Consider the following 21,526-nt stretch of genomic DNA (forward strand, 5'->3'; position numbering starts at 1 on the left):
TCCCCTCCCCCCCTCCTCGCAATCACTCCCCTCCTCCCACCGCAATCACTCCCCTCCTCCCACCGCAATCACTCCCCTCCCCCTCCTCGCAATCACTCCCCTCCCCCCCTCCTCGCAATCACTCCCCTTCCCCCCCTCCTCGCAATCACTTCCCTCCCCCCCTCCTCGCAATCACTCCCCTCCCCCCACTCCTCGCAATCACTCCCCTCCCCCCCATCACTCCCCTTCCCCCTTCATCACAATCACTCCCCTCCCCCCTCCTCGCAATTACTCCCCTCCCCCCTCCTCGCAATCACTCCCCTCCCCCCTCCTCGCAATCACTCCCCTCCCCCCTCCTCGCAATCAATCACTCCTCCCCCACCCCCGCCACGCAATCACCCCCCCCTCGCAAACACTCCCCTCCCCCCCCTCCTTGCAATCACTCCCCTCCCCCCCTCCTCGCAATCACTCCCCTCCCCCTCCTCGCAATCACTCCCCTCCCCCCTCCTCGCAATCAATCCCTTTCCCCCCCTCCTCGCAATCACTCCCCTTCCCCCCCTCCTCGCAATCACTCCCCTTCCCCCCCTCCTCGCAATCACTCCCCTTCCCCCCCTCCTCGCAATCACTCCCCTCCCCCCACTCCTCGCAATCACTCCCCTCCCCCACTCCTCGCAATCACTCCCCTCCCCCCACTCCTCGCAATCACTCACCTTCCCCCTCCTCGCAATTACTCCCCTCCCCCCTCCTCGCAATCAATCACTCCTCCCCCACCCCCGCCCCGCAATCAGCCCCCCTCGCAATCACTCCCCTCCCCCCCCCTCGCAATCACTCCCCTCCCCCCCTCCTTGCAATCACTCCCCTCCCCCCCTCCTCGCAATCACTCCCCGCCTCCCCGCTCCTCGCAATCACTCCCCTCCCCCCCGCTCCTCGCAATCACTCCCCTCCCCCCCGCTCCTCGCAATCACTCCCCTCCCCCCCCTCGCAATCACTCCCCTCCCCCCCCTCGCAATCACTCCCCTCCCCCCCCTCGCAATCACTCCCCTCACCCCCCTCCCCGCAATCACTCCCCTCACCCCCCTCCTCGCAATCACTCCCCTCCCCCCCTCCTTGCAATCACTCCCCTCCCCCCACTCCTCGCAATCACTCCCCTCCCCCCCTCCTCGCAATCACTCCACTCCCCCCCATCACTCCCCTTCCCCCTTCCTCACAATCACTCCCCTCCCCCTCCTCGCAATCACTCCCTTTCCCCCTCCTCGCAATCACTCCCCTCCCCCCCTCCTTGCAATCACTCCCCTCCCCCCCTCCTCGCAATCACTCCCCGCCCCCCCGCTCCTCGCAATCACTCCCCTTCCCCCCGCTCCTCGCAATCACTCCCCTCCCCCCCGCTCCTCGCAATCACTCCCCTCCCCCCCCCTCGCAAACACTCCCCTCCCCTCCCTCCTCGCAATCACTCCCCTCCCCCCCTCCTCGCAATCACTCCCCTCACCCCCCTCCTCGCAATCACTCCCCTCACCCCCCTCCTCGCAATCACTCCCCTCCCCCCGATCACTCCCCTTCCCCCTTCCTCACAATCACTCCCCTCCCCCTCCTCGCAATCACTCCCTTTCCCCCTCCTCGCAATCACTCCCCTCCCCCCCTCCTTGCAATCACTCCCCTCCCCCCCTCCTCGCAATCACTCCCCGCCCCCCCGCTCCTCGCAATCACTCCCCTTCCCCCCGCTCCTCGCAATCACTCCCCTCCCCCCCGCTCCTCGCAATCACTCCCCTCCCCCCCCTCGCAAACACTCCCCTCCCCTCCCTCCTCGCAATCACTCCCCTCCCCCCCTCCTCGCAATCACTCCCCTCACCCCCCTCCTCGCAATCACTCCCCTCACCCCCTCCTCGCAATCACTCCCCTCACCCCCCTCCTCGCAATCACTCCCCTCACCCCCCTCCTCGCAATCACTCCCCTCACCCCCCTCCTCGCAATCACTCCCCTCACCCCCCTCCTCGCAATCACTCCCCTCACCCCCCTCCTCGCAATCACTCCCCTCACCCCCCTCCTCGCAATCACTCCCCTCACCCCCCTCCTCGCAATCACTCCCCTCCCCCACTCCTCGCAATCACGCCCCTCCCCCCCTCCTCGCAATCACGCCCCTCCCCCCCTCCTCGCAATCACTCCCCCCCCACCCCCCCGCCTCGCAATCACTCCCCCCCCACCCCCCCGCCTCGCAATCACTCCCCCCCCACCCCCCCGCCTCGCAATCACTACCCCCCCACCCCCCCGCCTCGCAATCACTCCCCCCCCACCCCCCCGCCTCGCAATCACTCCCCCCCCCACCCCCCGCCTCGCAATCACTCCCCCCCCCCACCCCCCCGCCATCACTACCCCCCCCTCGCAATCACTCCCCTCCTCCCTCCCTCCCCCCAAATCACTCCCCTCCCCCCTCGCCCCGCAATCACTCCCCCACCCCTGCCCCCTGTAATCTGCAATCACTAGCTGCAGAGTGCAATACCTGTAGAGTGTAAGTAAGCATGGCAAGTTGACAGGGCAGTTTCCATTAGAAATGTGGCCAGAGGAATTCATCATGAAAATTCACAAAGGATGGAATGCATGATTTTTAAAATGGGACACCTTACATTGGCGCATACTGATTCAAATCCACCGCCGCCCCCCCACCCCAATGCATCAGCTGAAGTTTACACCAGGGCTCGATTCTCCGTGTCAAACACTTTTGCACATCAACTAAAAATTGATTAGAAATTGGGTATGTGCGTGCATTCCCTAGCTGCTCTTCTCTTCCTGCTGTAATGGTTTTTAGTCAAGCTTTTCAACTCAACATTTGACATTGAAGAACCAGTAATTAGTCAGAATGGGAATTCCCTGTCTGTATGCTGTAGTTACAGGTTGCAACCACTAAGCTAACACTGTGGCCTTGCTGCATCCTGGTTCATTGCATCCTCTGACCCAGCATCAGCAGCGACTGGCAACCTTCTAAAGATGATTCACGCTTGGCCAGGAGACGTGCTCCAAGGCCAAGTGATCTGTATGGGGCCTTTATTCATTAATCTCTCTGTAACTGTCTCCAGTTGCATGATTTGATTTGACAGTTCAATCAGGGTGAAGTTAGTTCGGGAGTTATTCATACAAAGATCCACAAAAGAGAACAGGGAGGGAAGTGGCTCCCCAGGTAGCCGTCCACTTTCCTTCCAATACAAAGCTAATGTTTGGATGCGCTGATGATCGAACAATAGATTGCCATTGCAATAAAAGCAATAAAAGGAATCGCCACTGTTTCCAAGCAGAGTTTTTAGATTAGCATCGCGTTCAGCTGGTTACATACCCCGAATCACAACCATCACAGAGGAGAAGGCTATCTTCCCGGTCACTTCGTCCACACACCTCACAGTTTGTCACGTCCTCTTCCTCCTCTTCATTGCCTTTATTAGGGTTCTGGACTGGAACCTTCAAAAGGAATTCGAGCTCTTAGAAGCAAAATGTCTGATCATCTGAAAAAAGCACCACCCCACCATGACTCAGCTGCACCAGCGATGTGACACCGAGCCACACAGACCACAACAGGCTGAGCTGTCATGCCCATTCATTGGTTTGTGCGTTGTGTTAGGGCGCCTGTTCTGTGTGTGTGTGGGGCACCGTTGGCAGTAACACCACTGGTCATTGCGCCAGATTCACCCGCACAATATAAACGTGCATCATTGTAGCAAGGGTAGTTTCGCCAGGCCTCGCTGCCCCAGGAATCACTGCTAAGCAGTGGTGTGAGCTGGAGCTGTGCACACCAGTGTGCCTGGTGAGGTCAGCCTCACCCATGATGCCCTCACGACATTCACCGTCCAGGATCGCACGCAAGGAACAGACACTTGTGTGAAGTACCAGAGGATCACTGCCACCCAGGACACAGCCCCGCACCCTTCCAACCGCAACACCACCATGCTTAACTGGAGAAGAATAAACATCTCCTTCATTTTTTGCAAATACTTAACACCGCAATGAACAATTTTCATTCCAACTCACCTTCTTCAAAATTGTCCCTCCAAAATGTGTGCGAACACAGATGTGTTTAAAGACGATTCGATCAACGGGACAGGAATTGGCATTCTGTTTGAGAAATAACATTTTAAAAACCATCATAGCATTTCCTTTTTCTTTGCAAAGTTGCGGGTTCATCAATATGCTTTGAAAGTTTATGACTGAATTTATAGATGCTTATCACCACATGGCAGGTGGCTTTATATGCACGCCTTCACCAATACCTGCGTTTCCAGCATGTGCGAGGTAAAGTAAGAACCTGCATTTAAATAGTGCCTTTCAGGATCTCGGGGACGTCCCAAAATGCTTTACAGTCAATGAAGTACTTTTGAAGGGTAGTCACTGTCACAAGGTAGGATACGCGGCAGTCAATTTGTGCACAGCAAGGGTTCACAAACAGCAATCAGATAATGATCAGATAACCTGTTTTTTTTTTAGTGATGTTGGTTGAGGGATAAATACTGGCTAGGGCATCAGTGAGAACTTCCCTGCTCTTCTTTAAGTAGTGCCGTAGGATCCTCTACATCCACCTGAGAGGGCAGGAGGGACTTAACATCTCATCCGAAAAACGGCACCTCTAGGTTGGCAAACTGTAACTAGCGGGGTGTCTCAGGGATCAGTGCTGGGGCCTCAACTATTTACAATCGGTATTAATGACGTGGATGAAGGGACCAAGTGCAATGTAGCCAAATTTGCTGATGACACAAAGATAGGTGGGAAAGCAAGTTGTGAGAAGGACACAAAGAGTCTGCAAAGGAATATAGACAGGCTAAGTGAGTGGGCAAAAAATTGGCAGATGGAGTATAATGTGGCAAAATGTGAGGTTATACACTTTGGTGGGAAGAATAAAAAAGCAAATTATTATTTAAATGGAGAGAGTCTACAAAATGCTGCGGTACAATCTGGAGGTCCTTGTACATGAAACAAAAAGTTAGCATGCAGGTACAGCAAGTATTTATTGCAAGGGGGATGGAGTATAAAAGTAGGGAAATCTTGCTACAACTGTACAGGGCGTTGGTAAGATCATACCTGGAGTACTGTGTACAGTTTTGGTTTCCTTATTTAAGGAAGGATATACTTGCTTTGGAGGCAGTTAAGAGAAGGTTCACGAGGTTGATCCCTGAGATGAAGGAGTTGTCATATGAAGAAAGGTTGAGCAAGAATGAGAGCTGACCTTATTTAAACGTATAAGATTCTGAGGGGGCTGGACAGTGTAGATGCAGACAGGATGTTTCTCCTCATAGGGGAATCTAGAACTAGGGGACATAGTTTCAGAATAAGGGGCCGCCCATTCAAGACAGAAATGAGGAGGAATTTATTTTCTCAGGGTGGTGAATCTTTGGAATTCTGTACCCGAGAGAGCTGGGGAGGCTGGGTCATTGAATATATTTAAGGTGGAGATAGACAGATTTTTGAATAATAAGAGAGTCAAGGGTTATGGGAAGCAGGCAGGGAAGTGGAGCTGAGGCCAGGATCAGATCAGCCATGATCTTATTGAATGGCAGAGCGGGCTTGAGAAGTCAAATGGCCTACTCCTGCTCCTATTTCTTATGTTATGTTCTTATGTAAGAGTGCAGTGCTCCCTCAGTACTGCCCCTCCGACAGTGCGACGCTCCCTCAGTACTGCCCCTCCGACAGTGCGGCACTCCCTCAGTACTGCTCCGCCGACAGTGCAGTGACCCTCAGTACTGCTCCTCCGACAGTGCAGCGCTCCCTCAGTACTGCCTCTCTGACAGTCCAGAGTCCCCTCAGTACTGCCCCTCCCAACAGTGCAGCCCCTCAGTATTGCCCCTCACTCCTGCACTGGAGTGTTAGCCTGGATTATGGGCTCACATCACTGGAGTGGGGCTTGAACCCATAACCTGCTGACTCAGATGCGAGAGTGCTACCTACTGCTGACACTCTCGACATGGAGGGTCATATTTTTTCCAAATCATTCTAGAAAATATTGAGGGGTGCAAGCATGAAAATAATCATCTCTGGCTGATTATACATCAGGCATCACTCTCTTGTTTTAAAATTCATTCTCAGGATATGGGCGTCACTGGCAATGCTAGCATTTATTGGCCATCCCCAAGTGCCTTCGAGAAGGTGGTGAGCTGCCGCCTTGACAGCTGAGTGTCTCGCTGGGCCATTCCAGAGGGCAGTTAAGAGACAACCACATTGCTGTGGATCCAGTCATATTTAGGCCAGACCAAGTAAGGATGGCAGATTTCCTTCCCTAAAGGTCATTAATTTACAACAATCCGGTAGTTACATGGTCACCTTTACTGGTACGAGCTTTTCAATTCCAGATTTATTTAACTGAATTTAAGTTCCCCAGCTGCTGTGGTGAGATTTGAACTCACGTTTCCAGATCATTAGTCCAGTAACATTACCACTATGCTGCTGTTCCCGTCTTGCTGAGAATACTATCCAAGGTTGGGGACAGACACTCCCAATTGATCAGGAGTGCCAGAGATGTATAATTTTATTTGAATGTATAAAATACACCAGACAACAAATCAGCTAATGCCTGTCAGTGATGTTTTAAGTAGTAACAGATGGTCCTGAAACAGGAGCTTGAGAAATCATTGATTTACACTAACATCCGATCCAAGCACCAATATATTGGTGATGTTATACAACAGAGTTCGGTCATAGTTAGTATCCATACAACCCAACATCCCCCTTCTCAATCGATCCGGTTCCTTGTTAAAGGTGTCAAGGGAATGTGAAATAGAAGAGAGAAACAGAGTTAATGTTTCAGGTCGGTGACCTTTCGTCAAAACTGGAGAAAGTTAGAGATGTAAGAGGTTTTGAGCAAGTGCATGGGCAGGGAATGGGGAGGAAATAACAAAAGGGAAGGTCTGTGATAATGTGGAAGGCAGAAGAGATTAAATGACAAGAGGGATGATGGTGCAAGGCTAAAGGAGATAGTAATGGGACAAGTAAAGAAACAAAAAGGTGGGTGTAGAAAAGGTGTTAATGGAAATGGCAGCATCAACATCAGCTGCTGTCTGGAAAATGGGGGGACAGAGGTTTCTCGGATAACAGTTTCTCTCTCCACAGGTGCCGCCTGACCTGCTGAGTATTTCCAGCATTTTCTGTTTTTATTCCACACATCCACTATCCAGTTGAGAAAAAATAAGTATTTTCCTGATCTCTAATGTTGCTTGAAGCTGGCAAATCTTGAACTTGCACAAAGGAAACTAAATCAACATGTGCCTTAGTAAGCATTATTCTGCCTTTTGCCATTAAATTTAAATCCTTTAGTGCCTCCCTTCATACAACAGATACAGAAAGTAGCGGTGAAGTAGAGCTGTTTTTCAGACTGGAGGGAAGTATACAGTGGTGTTCCTCAGCGTTCGGTATTGCTCTTTTTTGATACATATTAATGACCTGGACATAAGATCGTAAGAAATAGGAGCAGGAGTCGGCCATTTGGCCCCTCGAGCCTGCTCTGCCATTCAATAAGATCATGGCTGATCTGATCCTGGCCTCAGCTCCACTTCCCTGCCTGCTTCCCATAACCTTTGACTCTCTTATTATTCAAAAATCTGTCTATCTCCACCTTAAATATATTCAATGACCCAGCCTCCCCAGCTCTCTGGGGTACAGAATTCCAAAGATTCACCACCGAGAAAATAAATTCCTCCTCATTTCTGTCTTAAATGGGCGGCCCCTTATTCTGAACTATGTCTGCTAGTTCTAGATTCCCACATGAGGAGGAACATCCTCTCTGCATCTACCTTGTCAAGCCCCCTCAGAATCTTATACGTTTCAGTAAGATCACCTCTCATTCTTCTAAACTCCAATGAGTATAGGCCTAACCTTTCTTCATGTGGCAGCCCCTTCATCGCAGAAATCAACTTCGTGAACCTTCTCTGAACTGCCTCCAATGCAAGTATATCCTTCCTTAAATAAGGACACCAAAACTGTACACAGTACTCTAGGTCTGGTCTTACCAATGCCCTGTGCAACTGGAGCAGGACTTCCCCATTTTTATACTCTATGCCCCTTGCAATAAAGGCCAACATTCCATTTGCATTCCTGATTATTTGCTATACCTGCATGCTAACTTTGTGTTTCATGCACAAGAATCCCCAGATTCCTCTGTACTGCAGCATTTTGTAATCGCTCCCCATTTAAATAATAATTTGCTTTTTTATTTTTCCTACCAAAATGTATAACCTCACATTTTCCCACATTATATTCCATCTGCCAAATTTTTGATCACTCATTGAGCCCATCTATATCCCTTTGTAGATTCTTTACGTCCTCCTCAGAACTTGCTTTCCCGCCTATCTTTGTATCATCAGCAAATATGACTACATTACAATGGGTCCCTTCATCCATGTCATTAATATAAATTGTAAATAGTTGAGGCCCCACTAGTTACAGTTTGTAACCTGAAAATGACCCATTTATCCTGACTCTCTGTTTTAAGTTAGTTAGCCAATCCTCTATCCACACTAATACATTACCCCCAACCCCATGAGGTCTTATCTTGTGCAGTAACCTTTTGTGTGGCACATCAAATGCTTTCTGGAATTCCAAATACGCAACATCAACTCGATCCCCTTTATCCACCATGCTTGTTACATCCTCAAAGAACTCCAGCAAATTTGTCAAACATGATTTCTCTTTCATAAAACCATGCTGACTCTGCTTGACTGCATTATGATTTTCTAAACGTCCTGCTACTACTTCCTTAATGATGGACTCTAGCATTTTTCCAATGACAGATGTTAGGCTAACTGGTCTATATCCAGTCCACTGGGACCTCTCCAGAATTCAGGGAATTTTGGTAAGTTACAACCAATGCATCCACTATCTCTGCAGCCACTGAGCCTAGGATACAGGCCATCAGGTCCAGGGGACTTGTCCACCTTCAGTCCCATTAGTTTGCCTAATACTTTATCTCTATTGATAGTGATTGTTTTAAAATGCTGGAGTCCATCTTAGAAACATAGAAAATAGGTGCAGGAGTAAGCCATTCGGCCCTTCGAGCCTGCACCGCCATTCAATGAGTTCATGGCTGAACATGCAACTTCAGTACCCCATTCCTGCTTTCTCGCCATACCCCTTGATCCCCCTAGTAGTAAGGACGACATCCAACTCCTTTCTGAATATATTTAGTGAATTGGCCTCAACAACTTTCTGTGGTAGAAAATTCCACAGGTTCACCACTCTCTGGGTGAAGAAGTTTCTCCTCATCTCGATCCTAAATGGCTTACCCCTTATCCTTAGACTGTGATCCCTGGTTCTGGACTTCCCCAACATTGGGAACATTCTTCCTGCATCTAACCTGTCTCAACCCGTCAGAATTTTAAACGTTTCTATGAGATCCCCTCTCATTCTTCTGAACTCCAGTGAATACAAGCCCAGTTGATCCAGTCTTTCTTGATATGTCAGTCCCGCCATCCCGGGAATCAGTCTGGTGAACCTTCGCTGCACTCCCTCAATAGCAAGAATGTCCTTCCTCAAGTTAGGAGACCAAAACTGTACACAATACTCCAGGTGTGGCCTCACCAAGGCCCTGTACAACTGTAGTAACACCTCCCTGCCCCTGTACTCAAATGCCCTCGCTATGAAGGCCAACATGCCATTTGCTTTCCTAACCGCCTGCTGTACCTGCATGCCAATCTTCAATGACTGATGTACCATGACATCCAGATCTTGTTGCACCTCCCCTTTTCCTAATCTGTCACCATTCAGATAATAGTCTGTCTCTCTGTTTTTACCACCAAAGTGGATAACCTCACATTTATCCACATTATACTTCATCTGCCATGCATTTGCCCACTCACCTAACCTATCCAAGTCACTCTGCAGCCTCATAGCATCCTCCTCGCAGCTCACATTGCCACCCAACTTAAGTGTCATCCGCAAATTTGGAGATACTACATTTAATCCCCTCGTCTAAATCATTAATGTACAATGTAAACAGCTGGGGCCCCAGCATAGAACCTTGCGATACCCCACTAGTTACTGCCTGCCATTCTGAAAAGTACCCATTTACTCCTACTCTTTGCTTCCTGTCTGCCAACCAGTTCTCAATCCACGTCGGCACATTACCCCCAATCCCATGTGCTTTAACTTTGCACATTAATCTCTTGTGTGGGACCTTGTCGAAAGCCTTCTGAAAGTCCAAATATACCACATCAACTGGATCTCCCTTGTCCACTCTACTGGAAACATCCTCAAAAAATTCCAGAAGATTTGTCAAGCATGATTTCCCTTTCACAAATCCATGCTGACTTGGACCTATCATGTCACCTCTTTCCAAATGTGACTTGGACACACCTGGAGTACTGCGTGCAATTTTGGTCACCTTACTTAAGGAAGGATATACTAGCTTTGGAGGAGGTACAGAGATGATTCACTAGGCTGATTCCGGAGATGAGGGGGTTACCTTATGATGATAAAGTAGACTGGGTCGTTGGAGTTCAGAAGGATGAGGGGTGATCTTATAGAAACATTTAAAATAATGACAGGGATAGACAAGATAGAGGCAGAGAGATTGTTTCCACTGGTCAGGGAGACTAGAACTAGGGGACACAGCCTCAAAATACGGGGGAGCCAATTTAAAACAGAGTTGAGAAGGAATTTCTTCTCCTAGAGGGCTGTGAATCTGTGGAATTCTCTGCCCAAAGAAGCAGTTGAGGCTAGCCCGTTGAATGTATTCAAATCACAGATAGATTTTTAACCAATAAGGGAATTAAGGGTTATGGGGAGCGGGCAGGTAAGTGGAGCTGAGTCCATGGCCAGATCAGCCATGATCTTGTTGAATGGCGGAGCAGGCTCGAGGGGCTAGATGGCCTCCTCCTGTTCCTAATTCTTATGTTCTTATGTTAACGCAGAGAAGTGTGATGTGATGCATTCTGGTAGGAAGAATGAGAGGCAATATAAATTAAATGGTACAATTTTAAAGGGGGTGCAGGAACAGAGGCCTGGGGGCGTATGTACACAAATCTTTGAAGGAGGCAGAACAAGTTGATAAAATTGTTTAAAAAACATATGGGATACTTGGCTTTGTTAACAGAGCAATAGATTACAAATGTAGAATCAGTTTGGGTGGAGATACAAAATAGCAGTCACTGGTGGGAGTAGTCTAAAGGTCACCCAACACTGTAGGACAGAGTATAAATCAAGAAATAGTGGGGCTTGTAAGAAAGGTACTGCAATAATCGTGGACGACTTTAATTTTCATATAGATTGGACAAATCAAATTGGCAAAGATAGCCTTGAAGACTAGTTCATAGAGTGTAGTTGGGACAGTTTCTTAGAGCAATACATTGTGGAACCAATCAGAAAACAGGCTATTTTAGATATGATAATGTGTATTGAGGCAGGATTAATTAATGATCTCATAGTAAAGGATCCTCTAGGGAAGAGTGATCATAGCACGATATCATTTCAACATTCATTTTGAGGGTGAGAAACTTGGCAATTACAAAGGTATGAAGACAGAGTTGGCAAAAGTGGACTGAGAAAATATATTAAAGGGTAAGACTAGAAAACTAGTGGCAAACATTTAAGAAGATATTCCATAATTCTCAACAAAGATATATTCCATTGAAAAAGACTCTACGAGAAGGATGAACCATTCGTGGCTAACTAAGGAAGTTATGGATGGTATCAAATTGAAAGAAAAAGGCATACAATATTGCAAAGATTAGTGGTAGGCTAGAAGATTGGGAAATTTTAGAAACCAACAATGGATGACTAAAAAAATAATAAAGAGGAAGAAAATAGATTATGGGCTCAATTTTCCCCAATGTTGTTTTTTGTCATATTTCAAAAGTTACGCTGTTTTTTTTGGCCCCGGCTACTCCAAAAAAAATTAACTTGGAAGTTTCACCATTCTAATTTTTTTAATTGGCGCCTCGCAGCCTGTCCTTTAGCTTCGGGTGTCGGCCCCTTCTGCACATACGCAGAAATGTTTTTTTAGTTTTTTTACATGACTGCTATTGGCGCGCATGCCCAGTACACCTCCCGGTCTGCATTCGGCCATTTTTAAAGAGCCAGTTGTGTGTGAGAACTCTGAGAACTTTAATTCTCAGTGGGGGAAAAAAAAAATCAGAGCTGCAATATGCAGCATGGCTCAAGGACCAAGAATTTCTCACAAGAGGAAGTGGAGACACTAGTTATTATAACTGAGGCCAGATGGCACGAGTTGGACACCAGCAGAGGTCACATAAAAGTTTCACCCAAAGAAATGAAGAATCGCTGGAACCAACTTGCAGAAGATTACTGTGCAATGGTGACCACCCTGAGGTCTGGAGGCCAGTGCAAAAAGTGGCAGGACCTTGGTCAAGTAGTTAGTGTAAGTAATATTTTCATTTATTCACTGGAATTGCAATTGTAAATGTGACCATCTGCATATCCCACCCAGCAGAAAGATACCCTCTCCAAAAAGTTATATTTTCATCTTTGCAGAGGAAGGTGCACACAACAAAACAGAGAGAACTTGAACAGGAGGAGGCCAGGCAAATATGTACCCACTGACACCCTTGGAAGATAGGGTCACTGCTTTGATGGGTCCTGCCTGGAGAAAAGCAACCACCACTGCACAAGCTGGGTCCACACTCGAGGGAGAGGGTAAGTCCTGCAAATTCCACATTCTGGCTTTGCTAAAAGTACTGCACGGGCTAGCCATGCTTCGGTTCATGGGGTTGTCTCCATCAGCTATGCTTCGGTTCATGCAATGTGCTATCATTTCATCACGGTCCTTCAAATGAGCATGCTGCCTGCGCTGTGTGAGCCTACTCATGCCACCCTGCCCCCTCCTCTGCTGCTAACCATTTGTCTATTCTGTTATATTGTGCAGAACTTGAGGCCAACGCAGAATATGATTCAGATGTGGACGAGCCTCAAGAGGAGAACATCTTCCAATCCACCTTCCAGACCAAGAGCATGGGGGTGAGTGTGAGAGGCAGGGGAAGGATGAAGCTGCCACTATTGTACTCACTCTGGAGGAGGTGCAGGTGCCACCCAATGATGCCAGCCCCTTTCCTGAGTGGTACGAGTGTTGGGACATTCCATGGTTTCACACAGTCCGAGGCTGCGGGTCCCAGGGCGAGGAAGGGAAACAGAGCTCGACAGTGCTCTCCTGAGGTGCAGGATGTAACAGATGTAGTTCAGATGATGGCAATGGGTGCGGAGAGCATTGACCCTACGCGATCACTCCTGGACACCATCAGTGGGGTGGATGATGAGGTATCGGGACAGTCGGGAGAAGTAACAATACTCTAACGAGAAATGGAAACACTGTCCGGGCACATAAGGGAGGGAATGTCGCAGGTAGCTGATACACTGCCAGTGAACATGAAGAAGGGAACGGTGCAGGTAGTTGAGACGCTGTCCGAGCACGAGGAAGGGAATGTCAAGAGTTAGCTGCTGCAATAAGGGAACATGCCCAGATCCGGCAGCCATTGACGGAATCAACTGTCACTCCCACTCCAATCCCCAGACCAACCTCTGAAGAGGCTCAAGCCGGGCCTTCCACATTACCGCCTGCCCACGCCTCCTATTATATCAGATCAGCCATGATCTTATTGAATGGCGGAGCAGGCTCGAGGGGCCCAAATGGCCTACTCCTGCTCCTATTTATGTTCTTATCATGAGGTCCGCATTACCCAGAGATGCTCGAAAGAATAAGCTTGGTACTAACCAGAGAAACGCTGCACCACCGCCTGCGAGCAGGGGTGAAGTCACCAAGACCAAGCGCAGCGGATGGTCTTAGAATAAGGTGGAGGAGAGATAGGAGGGATTTTCTGCTGCTGTTATTATTATTATTGTTGATTGCAACTGTTCTCAAATTAAAAGTTTTTTGTAAGTGATGTAAATTTACAAATTTAAAAGTTTGTAAGTGATCTTAAAGTTTGTAACTGAACTTAACTGAAAATTTTAAAGTTTGATACAAGAATATTTTTATTGAAGTTGAGTACAAACAAGTGTTAAACTTTTGAATAAAATATACTTTAAATTATAACTGAATCATTTCCATTATTTGTTCCATTCACACAACACAGCATTATAGAACACATCCAAACAGTAAACATGGTCCATTTGGAATAGTTGCCTTTGTGCTTCAGGCAGCAACGCACCTGTGCGGTCATGGGAAACTTTATGTAGTCATTCCTCCACGCATAAAGTACAGCAGTCACTTGGCGAATGCAGATATGTGTTGCATGTTGAGAAATGGCGCACACATCCCCAGTTGTGGCCTGGAATGATCCAGATGTATAAAAGGAAAGTGTAGCTGTAACCTTCACTTCAACTGAAAAAGCAGTCCACCTGACTCTTCTGGGATGCAGGTCTACTTTTATTAACTCACAGATCTCGGTTACAACTTCTTTGCAGAAACACAGCCTTCTCACACAGTTCACATCACTCAGGTTCAGGTATGATCGCCTGTCTCAATATACCCGATGTGGGTAAGGTCTCCTGCCTATCATCCTCCGTGCTCTGAGGTTCCTCATGTGATGATGTCTAATCAATCTCCTCCGCAGCACAATCATGCGGAAGCCTTGCAATATTGCCCCCATAATTTAATTGTAGCTTTGCAAGAAGCTCAAAACAGCAGGACAAAGCACTCGCACCTTCTTTCCTCTCTCACTCCCCAAGGTCGACGCCCTAGTACGGACCACACCCTGGTCTGCGCATGCGCAATAGGCTTAGAAACATCGAAAATAGGTGCAGGAGCAGGCCATTCAGCTATTCGAGCCTGCACCGCCATTCAATATGATCATGGCTGATCATGCAACTTCAGTACCCCACTCCCGCCTTCTCTCCATACTCCGATCCCTTTAGCCGTAAGGGCCACATCTAATTCCCTCTTGAATATATCCAACGAACTGGACTCAACAACTTTCTGTGGTAGAAAATTTCACAGGTTCACCACTCTTTGGGTGAAAATGTTTCTCCTCATCTCGGTCCTATCTGGCTTACCCCTTATCTTTAGATTGTGACCCCTGCTTCTGGACTTCCCCAACATCGGGAACATTCTTCCTGCATCTAACCTGTCCAGTCCCTTCATATTTTAAATGTTTCTATGAGATCCCCTCTCATTCTTCTAAATTCCAGTGAATATAAGCCTAGCCGATCCAGTCTTTCTTCATATGTCAGTCCTGCCATCCTGGGAATTAGTCTGGTGAGCCTTTGCTGCACTCCCTCAATAGCAAGCACATCCTTCCTCAGATTAGGAGACCAAAACTGCACACAATACTCAAGGTGTGGTCTCACCAAGGCACTGTACAACTGCAGTAAGACCTCCCTGCTCCTATACTCAAATCCTCTCGCTATGAAGGCCAGCATACCATTTACTTTCTTTACTGCCTACTGTATCTGCATGCCTACCTTCAATGACTGATGAACCATGACACCCAGGTCTCGTTGCTACTCTCCTTTTACTAATCTGTCACCATTCAGATAATAATCTGTCTTCCTGTTTTTGCCACCAAAGTGGATAACCTCACATTTATCCACATTATACTGCATCTGCCATGCATTTACCCATTCAACTAATCTGTCCAAGTCACCCTGCAACCTCTGAGCATCCTCCTCACAGCTCACACTGCCACCCAGCTTAGTGTCATCTGCAAACTTGGAGATATTACATTCAATTCCTTTGTCTAAATTGTTAATGTATATTGTAAATAGCTGGGGCCCCAGCACTGAGCCCTGCGGCACCCCACTGGTCACTGCCTGCCATTCTGAAAAGGACCCGTTTATTCCCACTCTTTGCTGCCTGTCTTCCAACCATTTCTCTATCCATGTCAATACATTATCGCCAATACCATGTGCCTTAATTTTGCACACTACCTCTTGTGTGGGACCCTGTCAAAAGCCTTTTGAAAGTCCAAATACACCACATCCATTGGTTCTCCCCTGTCCACTCTACTAGTTACATCCTCAAAAAATTACAGAAGATTTGTCAAGTATGCTTTCCCTTTCATAAATCCATGCTGACTTCGACCAATCCTGTCACTGCTTCCAAATGCGCTGCTATTACATCTTTAATAATGGATTCCAGCATTTTCCCCACTATCGATGTCAGGCTAACCGGTCTCTCTCCCTCCTTTTTTTAAAAAGTGGGGTTACATTAGCTACCCTCCAATTCATAGGAACTGATCCAGAGTCCATTGAATGTTGGAAAATGACCACTAATGCATCTACTATTTCTAGGGCCACTTCTTTAAGTACTCTGGGATGCAGACTATTAGGCCCTGGGGATTTATCGGCCTTCAGTCCCATCAATTTCCCCAACATCATTTCCTGACTAATAAGGATTTCCCTCAGTTCCTCCTTCTCGCTCAGGAGGTTATTCATGTCTTCCTTAGTGAAGACAGAACCAAAGTATTTGTTCAATTGATCTGCCATTTCTTTGTTCCCCATTATGAATTCACCTGATTCTGACTGCAGGGGATCTACATTAGTCTTCACTAATCTTTTTCTCTTCACATATCTATAGAAGCTTTTGCAGTCAGTTTTTATGTTCCCTACAAGTTTACTCTCATACTCTATTTTCCCCTTCCTAATTAAACCCTTAGTCCTCCTCTGCTGAATTCTAAATTTCTCCCAGTCCTCAGGTTTGCTGCTTTTTCTGGCCAATTTATATGCCTTTTCCTTGGATTTAACACTATCCCTAATTTCCCTTGTTAGCCACGGTTGAGCCACCTTTCCTGTTTTATTTTTACGCCAGACAGGGATGTACAATAGTTGTAACTCATCTATGTGATCTATAAATGTCTGCCATTGCCTATCCACCGTCAACCCTTTAAGTATCATTCGCCAGTCTATACTAGCTAAATCATGTCTCATACCATCCAAGTTTCCTTTCTTTAAGTTCAGGACCCTAGTCTCTGAATTAACTGTGTCGCTCTCCATCTTAATGAAGAATTCTACCATATTATGGTCACTCTACCCCAAGGGGCCACGCACGACCAGATTGCTAGTTAATCCTCTCTCGTTACACAAGACCCAGTCTAGGATGGCCTGCTCTCTAGTTAGTTTCTCGACATATTGGTCTAGAAAACCATCCTTTATACAACTCCAGAAAATCCTCCTCCACAGTATTGCTACCAGTTTGATTAGCCCAATCAATATGTAGATTAGTCACCCATGATAACTGCTGTACCCTTATTCCACACGTCTTTAATTTCCTGTTTGATGCCATCCCCAACCTCCCTACTACTGGTTGGTGGTCTGTACACAACTCCCACTAACGTTTTCTGTCCTTTGGTGTTCCGCAGCTCTACCCATATAGATTCCATATCATCCAAGCTAATGTCCTTCCTTACTATTGCGTTAACCTCCTCTGTAACCATTAACGCTACCCCACCTCCTTTTCCTTCCTGTCTATCCTTCTTGAATATTCAATATCCCTGGATGTTGAGTTCCCAGCCTTGGTTACCCTGAAGCCATGTCTCCATAATCCCAACTGGATTAACCATCATATCTGTTAACAGCTATCTGCGCAGTTAATTCGTCCACCTTATTACGAATGCTCCTCACATTGAGACTCAGAGCCTTCAGGCTTGTTTTTTTAATACTCTTGCTTAGAATGGAAAGCTAGGCATTCAATAAAGCAACAAAGTCTAATGCAATTCTTTAATTTTAGATTTTTTTCAAAGTACCACCTCACATCTCCTCACCGAGAGTCGGCTGGTAGAATTGCTCCCTCACCCGGACACGGGCTCGGCGTTCACTACCCTCCACCGCCCCCCCAACCCCCCAACCCGGGCTTCTTTTGAAGCTGCTGTATAGCCTAAGGGTTCTCATCCCTTCAGTTCGGCTTCCACCCCACCCCCAGCCCTTGGGCTTCTTTTGAAACCGAGCCCCGAGCCTATATCCAGGCGAGGCAGCGATTCTGCTGGCCGAGGCTCCGACCCTCGATCCCGGTAAGACGACGTTCGGTGGTGGCGTGGTACTTTGAAAAAAATCAAAAATTAAAGAATTGCATTAGACTTCCATTTTCTCCCTTTTGACTTTGAAAAAAATTAAGCTTCATGATGCATATTCTTTCCCTTCTTGACTCCCTCTAAAACGTGGTCTACAAACAATGGCGTTTTTCTGCGCCGATTTTTTAACGTGCACTGGTTTTTCTTAAGTGCCCAGAAGGTTTTTTGGACTTGTCACAAACGCCATCCTTAAACAAATGTAAGTTGGCCAGACTTGTTTAAATGTGAAAAACTGGCAAATCATCAAGTTACGTCCCCTATGACGCAAAAAAAATAGTAACCTAAAAAAATCGTTACTAACTGTATGCTGGCACAGAAACTTTGGGGAAACTTGGAGGTTTTAATTTACGCCAAAAAAAGCGACATGCCAAAAAAACAGTATAGGTAACTGGGGAAAATTGAGCCCAATGACAGTAAACTAGCAAGAAATTCTAAAAGGACAAAGGGTGTTAAAAAAACAAGCCTGAAGGCTTTGTGTCTTAATGCAAGGAGTATCCACAATAAGGTGGATGAATTAACTGTGCAAATAGATGTTAACAAATATGATGTGATTGGGATTACGGAGACGTGGCTCCAGGATGATCAGGGCTGGGAACTCAACATCCAGGGGTATTCAACATTCAGGAAAGATAGAATAAAAGGAAAAGGAGGTGGGGTAGCATTGCTGGTTAAGGAGCAAATTAAGGCAATAGTTCAGAAGGACATTAGCTTGGATGATGTGGAATCTATATGGGTAGAGCTGCAGAATACCAAAGGGCAAAAAACGTTAGTGGGAGTTGTGTACAGACCTCCAAACAGTAGTAGTGATGTTGGGGAGGGCATCAAACATGAAATTAGGGGTGCGTGCAATAAAGGTGCAGCAGTTATAATGGGTGACTTTAATATGCACATAGATTGGGTTAACCAAACTGGAAGCAATACGGTGGAGGAGGATTTCCTGGAGTGCATAAGGGATGGTTTTTTAGAGCAATATGTCGAGGAACCAACTAGGGGGGAGGCCATCTTAGACTGGGTGTTGTGTAATGAGAGAGGATTAATTAGCAATCTCGTTGTGCGAGGCCCCTTGGGGAAGAGTGACCATAATATGGTGGAATTCTGCATTAGGATGGAGAATGAAACAGTTAATTCAGAGACCATGGTCCAGAACTTAAAGAAGGGTAACTTTGAAGATATGAGGCATGAATTGGCTAGGATAGATTGGCGAATGATACTGGAGGGGTTGACCGTGGATGGGCAATGGCAGACATTTAGAGACCGCATGGATGAACTACAACAATTGTACATTCCTGTCTGGTGTAAAAATAAAAAAGGGAAGGTGGCTCAACCGTGGCTATCAAGGGAAATCAGGGATAGCATTAAAGCCAAGGAAGTGGCAGCGAACCCGGGGACTGGGAGAAATTTAGAACTCAGCAGAGGAGGACAAAGGGTTTGATTAGGGCAGGGAAAATGGAGTACGAGAAGAAGCTTGCAGGGAACATTAAGACGGATTGCAAAAGTTTCTATAGATATGTAAAGAGAAAAAGGTTAGTAAAGACAAACGTAGGTCCCCTGCAGTCAGAATCAGGGGAAGTCATAACGGGGAACAAAGAAATGGCGGACCAATTGAACAAGTACTTTGGTTCGGTATTCACTGAGGAGGACACAAACAACCTTCCGGATATAAAAGGGGTCGGAGGGTCTAGTAAGGAGGAGGAACTGAGGGAAATCCTTATTAGTCGGGAAATTGTGTTGGGGAAATTGATGGGATTGAAGGCCGATAAATCCCCAGGGCCTGATGGACTGCATCCCAGAGTACTTAAGGAGGTGGCCTTGGAAATAGTGGATGCATTGACAGTCATTTTCCAACATTCCATTGACTCTGGATCAGTTCCTATGGAGTGGAGGATAGCCAATGTAACCCCACTTTTTAAAAAAGGAGGGAGAGAGAAAACAGGGAATTACAGACCGGTCAGCCTGACATCGGTAGTGGGTAAAATGATGGAATCAATTATTAAGGATGTCATAGCAGTGCATTTGGAAAGAGGTAATATGATAGGTCCAAGTCAGCATGGATTTGTGAAAGGGAAATCATGCTTGACAAATCTTCTGGAATTTTATGAGGATGTTTCCAGTCGAGTGGACAAGGGAGAACCAGTTGATGTGGTATATTTGGACTTTCAGAAGGCTTTCGACAAGGTCCAACACAAGAGATTAATGTGCAAAGTTAAAGCACATGGGATTGGGGGTAGTGTGCTGACATGGATTGAGAACTGGTTGTCAGACAGGAAGCAAAGAGTAGGAGTAAATGGGGACTTTTCAGAATGGCAGGCAGTGACTAGTGGGGTACCGCAAGGTTCTGTGCTGGGGCCCCAGCTGTTTACACTGTACATTAATGATTTAGACGAGGGGATTAAATGTAGTATCTCCAAATTTGCGGATGACACTTAAGTTGGGTGGCAGTGTGAGCTGCGAGGAGGATGCTATGAGGCTGCAGAGCGACTTGGATAGGTTAGGTGAGTGGGCAAATGCATGGCAGATGAAGTATAATGTGGATAAATGTGAGGTTATCCACTTTGGTGGTAAAAACAGAGAGACAGACTATTATCTGAATGGTGACAGATTAGGAAAAGGGGAGGTGCAAAGAGACCTGGGTGTCATGGTACATCAGTCATTGAAGGTTGGCATGCAGGTACAGCAGGCAGTTAAGAAAGCAAATGGCATGTTGGCCTTCACAGCGAGGGGATTTGAGTACAGGGGCAGGGAGGTGTTGCTACAATTGTACAGGGCCTTGGTGAGGCCACACCTGGAGTATTGTGTACGGTTTTGGTCTCCTAACCTGAGGAAGTTCATTCTTGCTATTGAGGGAATGCAGCGAAGGTTCACCAGACTGATTCCCGGGATGGCGGGACTGACCTATCAAGAAAGACTGGATCAACTGGGCTTGTATTCACTGGAGTTCAGAAGAATGAGAGGGGACCTCATAGAAACGTTTAAAATTCTGACGGGGTTAGACAGGTTAGATGCAGGAAGAATGTTCCCAATGTTGGGGAAGTCCAGAACCAGGGGACACAGTCTAAGGATAAGGGGGAAGCCATTTAGGACCGAGATGAGGAGGAATTTCTTCACCCAGAGAGTGGTGAACCTGTGGAATTCTCTACCACACAAAGTTGTTGAGGCCAATTCACTAAATATATTCAAAAAGGAGTTAAATGAAGTCCTTACTACTAGGGGAATCAAGGGGTATGGTGAGAAAGCAGGAATAGGGTACTGAAGTTGCATGTTCAGCCATGAACTCATTGAATGGCGGTGCAGGCTAGAAGGGCCGAATGGCCTACTCCTGCACCTATTTTCTATGTTTCTATAAAAACAGACAGAAAGATCTTCAAGTATATAGGAAGAGAGTAGCTAAAGTAAATGTTGGTCCCTTATAGGATGAGGCTGGGGAATTAATGATGGGAAACAGGGCAGAGACTTTGAACAAATATTTTGGATGTGTCTTCATGGTAGAAGACACTAAAAGCATCCCAATAATAGTAGAAAATCAGGGGGCAAAAGAAAGGGAAGAAATTTAAACAATCATTATCACTAGAGAA

At 46.9% G+C, this 21,526-nt stretch overlaps 1 protein-coding gene across 4 annotated transcripts in view; it reads right to left on the minus strand.

The window, feature by feature from the left end:
• Positions 1-21,526, minus strand: part of phrf1 (PHD and ring finger domains 1) — a 165,930-nt gene that overhangs the window by 79,173 nt on the left and 65,231 nt on the right. For all 4 annotated transcript variants that reach the window (XM_070899434.1, XM_070899433.1, XM_070899431.1 and 1 more), the window contains exons 5-6: positions 3,991-4,074; positions 3,302-3,423 (exon numbers count right to left, since the gene is read on the minus strand). In XM_070899434.1, the coding sequence (XP_070755535.1) occupies positions 3,302-3,423; positions 3,991-4,074 (206 nt within the window). The remainder of the gene's footprint in view (positions 1-3,301; positions 3,424-3,990; positions 4,075-21,526) is intronic.

The sequence above is a fragment of the Pristiophorus japonicus genome, chromosome 14 (assembly GCF_044704955.1).
Source record: "Pristiophorus japonicus isolate sPriJap1 chromosome 14, sPriJap1.hap1, whole genome shotgun sequence".
NCBI lineage: Eukaryota > Metazoa > Chordata > Chondrichthyes > Pristiophoridae > Pristiophorus > Pristiophorus japonicus.